The sequence below is a fragment of the Cibotium barometz genome, chromosome 35, assembly GCF_041138505.1.
Source record: "Cibotium barometz isolate CiBa-2024 chromosome 35, ASM4113850v1, whole genome shotgun sequence".
Taxonomy (NCBI): domain Eukaryota; kingdom Viridiplantae; phylum Streptophyta; class Polypodiopsida; order Cyatheales; family Cibotiaceae; genus Cibotium; species Cibotium barometz.
The window spans coordinates 47,543,499-47,550,788 of NC_141080.1; the positions used below are offsets into that span (position 1 = coordinate 47,543,499).

Consider the following 7,290-nt stretch of genomic DNA (forward strand, 5'->3'; position numbering starts at 1 on the left):
AAATATGATGTGAAAGTTGGATGATCTAAATATTGAAAGATCTTGAACTAGCAATGATCCAAAGAACTCCATGATCTAGAAAGTGGTGTTGGACTATGTTCATCTTCAACATTTATCCCATTTATTGCAATATTTTTGTAGCATATTTATCTGATGTATTTTACTCAGTTTTGTGGATATTTTTTCCATATTTTTAGGCACTTTTCCCATCCATAGGTATTTTTCACCAGTTGTGGGTTTCTTCTACTAGCTATTTGTGCTATATATAAGAATATACTTTTTGCCATTTAATTTATTCATCAATTTTCTTAGGTGTTGGATCATTGTTGGCTGCTCTAAGTCTCTCCTCTACTTCCTCTTGCTACCTTCAACCATTCTCTCATAGTATCATAGCATTACGGTTCTCAGGCCCTTTCTTCTACACTCTACAGGAAGACTATCAACCAACGTTTTGCTTTTTTTTTTTTCCAGCCCTCCCTCCCTTATAGAGGAGGCACTTTTTAAACGTAACTTTTTTATCTCCCTAATTTTTGTATTTCATCTATACCCCAGACTAATGGTAGCACCATGAACTTGCTCCATTAGCCTCTCCCCCCCTTACTTTATCATGCATTGGGTTGGCTCCCGTCTTCACCCATGTACATTGATATCCAGAAGGAGTACAATTCTACATCTTTCTTTCACCTCACCTAACATCTAGGGAGGAGTGGGCAGCTCGGGTACTTGCAGCCTTTCCACTATAGATTCAAGAGGAGGATTCCATGGCTTCTACACCAATTGTAATCTCTTCATCTATTCCTCCTCAACTTCCCAAGGAATCCATCCTAGATGGGACCAACTACCTTGATTGGTCTTTGCAGATGAAGAATTTACTTCAGTATCATCAGCTATGAGGTATTGTTACCAATTTGTGACTTCTTCTTAGGCTGAGATTGATGTCTGGCATGATAAGGATGCTCTCAAGCACATGTGTTCACATCATTTTCAATGTTAAACCATTTGTTGCTTGATGATAATGTTGATGAGATCGTAGAAGAATTCTGAGATGCCATTCAAAGGAGGTATCATAGAGCCTACTCAAAAGATTACCTTGGAGAAATAGCTTGCCAACCTAAAGATCTCCAGTACTACCAACATCATGGATTATCACGGAGTTTCTTACCATCTAGAAGCAGTTGGTCTCTTTGGGGAGTAAGGCTACTGATGAAGACTTTGTTCATCGGCTCCTCACCAAATTGCCATAAACTTTCTCATCTTTCTGTGATATTTGGTATGCTCTAGGATAGAGCGACGAGGAAGAAAACAAGCAAGGGTGCTTCCGATACCCTTCTTCACGTTAAGGGAAAAGGCAAATAGTAGTCTAAGGGTTCCACCAGCACAATTGACTCAAATATGCCAACAATCTTGCTCATAAGGATCTTACTTGCCATTGTTATAGTCTCACAAAGGTCACATTCAGCCTGACTGTCTCAAGAAGAAGAAGAGAGAAGGTGGTTCTACAAATAAGCCTACCAATTAAACCTCTCCATCTACTTGCCATTGTTATAGTCTCACAAAGGTCACATTTAGCCTGACTGTCTCAAAGAGAAGAGAGAAGGTGGTTCTACAAATAAGCCCACCAATTAAACCTCTCCATCTACTACCAACCAATTCTAGAGATCCTCTTCCACCAAGGAGATTATCTTCATTAACATTGAGGAGCTTCTCGCAGACTCACCTATTCCTGCCACCTCATGTCTTATGGATTGGGTGGTTGACAGTGGATGCACTACTCACATGACTCATGATAGATCCATTTTGCATGATATTCGACCTAGCTCTTCAAAGGTGTCCATTGGTTATGCTTCCAACCTTGAGGCCTCTTGTGTGGGTAACGTACAACTTAACTCTTCTCCTGGCTAGCCTTGTACCATGTAAGATGTGCTTTGTGTTCCCAAGCTCTCTAGAAATATGCTCTCAGTGTTTTAGATTGTAGAGAAAGGCTTTAGCATGCACTTGATAGTCCAGTTCTTGAGGTCATTGATACCTGCACTTTACATATTGTCGCTATAGATGTACAAGAAGGTGGTCTTTATAGGTTGAAGGAATTTGGTGGCTCTTTGAATGAGTCACAATCTCATTTATTACAACTTCTTCAAAGCTATGCCTTGGTAGCTAAAGTGGATACAACATTGTGGCATGCTCGCTCTACAGGCTCTTGAGCTATGCTTCCATTTAACAACTTTCTTCTCATCAGTATAGCAGATGGTGGAGGGTCTTTGGTGCTGAAACCCTCCCACTCCACTTGTGTGGCTTGTTTGTATGGCAAGCAACACAAACAGTCTTTCCCTCATGAGGCTAGTCATTGGGCTTCTTACACTCCACTTGTGTGGCTTGTTTGCATGGCAAGCAACACAAAGAGTCTTTCCCTCATGAGGCTAGTCTCATCGGGCTTCTCATAGAAGGTGGTCGAGGGTCTTTTGAGCTGAAACCCTCCCACTCCACTTGTGTGTCTTGTTTGCATGGCAAGCAACACAAAGAGACTTTCCCTCATGAAGCTACTCATCGGGCTTCGCACATCCTGGAGCTTATGCATATGGACTTGTACGGTCCCATGCAGACTACTACCTAAGGTGGTGCTAGGTACTTCATGCTTATTATTGATGATTTCTCACATAAAGTTTGGGTGTACCTCTTGGTGAAAAATCTTTAGATGCTAATATTTATCAGCTTATTGAATCCTCAATAGCACCTTTGACACGAGCATGGAGATTACATTAGCTTTATCATTCTTGTAACCTCGCCTTGATGAGTAAAGTGGTTCACTCATATAAGCCTACTACAAATACAAAGCCTCTTACTCTTCCTGAGTGGTAGGCAACCATGGAGGCCGAGATTGATTCACTTAAAAGGAATGATACATGGGAGCTCGTGGACCGGCCTTCACATAGGCAGGTCATTGGGGTCAAGTGGGTCTTTAAAACCAAGATTTATGCTGATGGTTCTCTGGACAAACACAAAGCCAGATTAGGGTCCAATGGGTCTTTAAGACCAAGATTTATGCCGACAGTTCTTTGGACAAACACAAAGCTAGATTGGTTGCAAAGGGGTATTCTAAGATTGAGGGTCTTGACTAAGAGGAAACTTTTTCCACTACAACCAGATACACCATTATCTGCATAGTTCTTGCTCTCTCTGCTCATCCTCATTGGTCGGTTCATCTTTCATGTAAATCACCAAAGAACTAGGGTTTCACCCAGCAATAGATGAAAATAGAATGCTCTAATGTACGTACAATTTAAATCAAAATCTAACACACAATTAAACACATCCAATGGCTCTAAAATCATATGTTTTTCAGAGTGTAACCTCCTAATCTTCAGCATGCAATTTTGGGTAATCCCAATAGCTTAGAATGGTCAAAAAAACAGAGCTAAACCCCATGCTAGTCATTCAAAATAGAGCTAAACCCTAAGTTAGTCCCCATCAACGATGCCAAATATGTTTATATCAAGAGCTTACCTTAGCCTTGCTGAAGCATGTGTTTTTGGGTCTTGCTTTAGAGTCCCAAATGCAACTTCTCAATGTGGGTGCGCTAGCTTATCCGTCGCATCCTTGCTCTGTTGTCACATTGGAATGCTCCTTTGCCTAATGCGAAAAATGTAGATCTTTCAATGCCTAGATAGAGGTAAGAAGAGATAGTCCTTTGCAATGGTTCTCTCTCAGAAAAGGCGGAGGAATAAATAAGCTAATGGAAGGGGAAAACTTACAAGCTTATTCAAGCAAGCATCCATCTACTAGCATGCATGAATCCAATAGCATACAAGCAAGTAAGAAGTGGGAAGAAGTTGGAGCTTATAAGTAAACTATTACATATTTTCATAGCACATTACACACCTAATACAATGTGACGTGCCACTTGCAATTGACATTATTCATACATAATCTATCGTATGTGACAGAAATAGAAATAGAAATATAAATAGGTAGATATATAATATGCAACAATGAATGACTCTCTCTCAACCTTAATCACCCACTTTTGCTAGCCTTGGGAGGTCACTTTACATTAAAAAAGAGAGGTGGTGGGTAGAGCGTCGGTGTATGGTGGTGTGAGGGCTGTCCAACCGGCGGGGCCGGTGAGCGCTAGTGGCCCCGGTGGGTAGAATCGGGCTGTCAGCCATGTCCCTCTTACAGTTATGGGGTGTCTTCTCTCCGTGGCCACGCACACATCGCTTCACCTCCCGCCATGATAGCTGCTTGCAGGTAAAGCATTCTGCCCTCGGCATCTTATTTTAGGGTTTGCATTCTGCTCTCCCTGTGTAAGTCTGTGTTTCCTGTGCTCACCGTTTCAAGGTACGTGTTTCTCCATTGCCCTCCTAATGTAGTCTGTTTCGTGTTGCTTTTTGTTTTTCAAGCTTAGATTGCCGTAGCAAATTGGATCTCTGTTTACTTTTTTCTAGCAAATTGGATCTCTGTTTACTTTTTTCTAGCAAAATGCTGCCTGCCTTAAGTTGCTTTTTTGTTCCCCCACTACCTGATCTAGGGTTTGCTGCATTTTTTTGCCACAGCTATCCATAGCCAGATCTCAATTTGCATTCTTTAATGGGCCTGCCATGTATGTGCATGTGTGTGCAGCACAATGAAGACCTCAGGCATGCTTTTCTTCCTGCTGGCTGCCCTTCTGCTGGTATCCAGTGCATCGGCCTTCAATGCTGTATGCGAGGAGGGCAAGAAGTGTGCTGAAAACAAGACTATTTCACAACTCTTTACCGCGGATGACTTCGAGGCTTTATTCCCACAGAGGAACCAGCCTGTGGCACATGCTGTTGGCTTCTGGGACTACCACTCCTTCATACTTGCAGCCTCTATGTTCGAGCCCTTAGGATTTGGCTCCACAGGCGGCGACATTGTCCAGAAGACGGAGCTGGCCGCCTTCTTTGCTCACGTGGCCCATGAAACAACATGTAAGTACACATCAGCTCTTTGTGTTTGGGTCAGTATTCATCCATCAGCTTTTTGTCTCTGCCCTTGGTATATTGGCTGTTCTGAATGGCCTTTTGCACAGTATGCTTATTATCATCACACTATGCTGAATCTTTTGGTTGGCAATGAGAGGAGGCCAGTACAGTTTACTAGTGTATACTTATGTCATGTTTCCCATTGCCTGTCATGATTTTGACAAGGTACAAATAGACATTCTGATATGAAATGTTAAAAGTAGTGGCTGCCTTAAGGTGAGAGTGTGTGTGTCTTGCAGGCGGCTGGTCAATGGCCTTAAAAGGTCCATTTGCTTGGGGATTGTGCTACAATGAAGAGTTAAGCCCTGACCAACTCTACTGTGAGCCAAGCTACGAGTACCCTTGTGTTCCGGGCATCAGCTACCATGGTAGAGGTGCTATGCCTGTATATTGGTACTGTCCAAAATCTCCCTTTCTTCAGTTATTTCATGTTCTGGCATTGCTAGACCAGTTCCTGCTCTAGGGAAAGGTTGAAGCAAAAGAAATTTAAAAGACATTCCCAAATGAACATTCCTATATCGTCTGTTGAGTTCATAGCATAGGTGTGTAGTTTGGTTTTTCAGGTATTGTGAGGTCTGAGGTGATTAGAAGCCATTTGGGCGAGGCTTGGTTACGAAAATGTTTTTGAAGTCTTAGCCACTATGATGATTCTGTTGGTTTTTTCCAGGAACTATAATTATGGAAAACTAGGCAAATACCTGAAAAAGGACCTTCTTCATCGCCCTGATTGGCTTGCATCTAATGCTACCCTCGCTTTTGAAGCTGCCCTGGCAACATGGATGCTCCCAGTCAAGCCCAAGCAGCCATCCTGCCATGATGTCATGACAGGCAAGTGGGTCCCCTCGAAGAACGACACCGCCAACTTTCTATATCCTGGGTTTGGGATGACCATAAACATTCTCAATGGCTTTGTGGAGTGTGGGCATGGAGACGATACCAGAATGGTTGATCGAGAATCTCACTATTTGACCTTCTTGAATTTGCTTGGTGTGGGACAAGACAACGCAGGGCCCTACACGGGATGTGGCCTTCAGAAAGTGCTCAACACTCCATTTGACAAGTCATAAGTTGGCTGTCTTTGTGGGTCAAAAGCAGTCCTCGTGTGCATATTCTTTTCTTTTGGTAACTATATATTTGATTGGGTGAAGGGGACTTGCCAAGGTACTGCAAGGAAGAACCTGTCAATAAATTGAAGACCTATGGATGCTATGTGCTCTATAATTATGCGAGCAACATATGGGCTTTATGTATGTTGTAGATGCAAATGAGCCTACTATGTTTTCTGTAATATTTTGAGGTATTCATACGAATCTATTAATATTCTTTCTTGCATGTTCAGTTGCGCGCATTGAACTGTTATCTTGCAGTTATTGGTTTGATCTCTTTGCCTAACTAGAGGAATTCTTGACAGTGGAGAGTCTTCATGGGACGCAGTAGTGAGGAGTAATCAAAAGATTGCTAGAGCTGGCATCATAGAAGTGATGCCACACTCTTAAATATGTGGCTATCTTACCACCATGCCTACAAGGGGGCATGAGTTCATACAATATAGAACCCTGTCGGTTGAATCTCTCCCAGAAAAGAGAGGCCAATAAACTTGTCCTGCATTAGAGAAAATACTTGAACAAAAACTCTTTGATTAGTTCAGGACTTCCGGTGCCATGATTGCTGCTGTATCCAGATATAAAAGCAGTGCGTGCTTTGTGCTGTTTGTACTGTTGTTCTACCTCTTTGCTCCATATGAAGTGCCTCGGTACCTTTGTATGCCATTGCATTGTTAGCAGCGCCTTGTGTGTATCAAACCACTGCATATTGCCAGCCATGAAGGTCTAACTCTACACTTTGAAATATAGGCACTCATTAACCATTTGATCACTGAAGATCGTGGGTTTCATTGAGTCAGTTAGGTATGGGAAAGGGGGGATGTGAGCTTATGGTCAAGTTTCAGCATAAGGTGGACATGTGAAGGATTATAATGATATTATTCCTGTTTGAGTCGATAGAATTCTCTTGCTATATGAGTTGAGTTACAAGTAGGAGCTACAAATCTTGTGTGACATCATAGTTGTTTCTTTTTCTCTTTTCCACATAAGCTTAAACCTTAAGAAAATTAGGTGGGAGTTTTTCTTTTGAAAAACGATCAGGCTCAATCTTGCAAATGCGACGTGCTTTGTTTTTGGTAGTGGTCATGGATGCATGTCCGTGAATGCAACTGTGAGGGATAATGACTGAAAAGTCTATGAGCCGTGTGGAATTATACTTTCATGCACCTTCACTTGAGATCAAATTA

General features: G+C 42.1%; 1 protein-coding gene across 2 annotated transcripts; it reads left to right on the forward strand.

The window, feature by feature from the left end:
• Positions 1–4,089: 4,089 nt before the first annotated feature.
• Positions 4,090–6,338, forward strand: LOC147618537 (chitinase-like protein 1). Of its 2 annotated transcripts, none has more exons than XM_086774994.1 (4): positions 4,090–4,245; positions 4,618–4,946; positions 5,240–5,393; positions 5,668–6,338. In XM_086774994.1, exons 1-4 carry the CDS (start codon positions 4,229–4,231, stop codon positions 6,065–6,067), a joined length of 900 nt encoding a protein of 299 aa, XP_086631120.1. In that variant the 5' UTR covers positions 4,090–4,228; the 3' UTR covers positions 6,068–6,338. The 2 variants fall into 2 exon arrangements, with proteins under 2 accessions (XP_086631120.1, XP_086631121.1); XM_086774995.1 differs by having other exon boundaries at positions 4,204–4,335.
• Positions 6,339–7,290: the final 952 nt, after the last annotated feature.

Excerpts from the sequence above, each read along its gene's own strand:
- LOC147618537 (XM_086774994.1), top strand. Across the intron at positions 4,947-5,239 it reads CGTGGCCCATGAAACAACAT|GCGGCTGGTCAATGGCCTTA; the intron begins GTAAGTACACAT and ends TGTGTCTTGCAG. Across the intron at positions 5,394-5,667 it reads GGTGCTATGCCTGTATATTG|GAACTATAATTATGGAAAAC; the intron begins GTACTGTCCAAA and ends GGTTTTTTCCAG.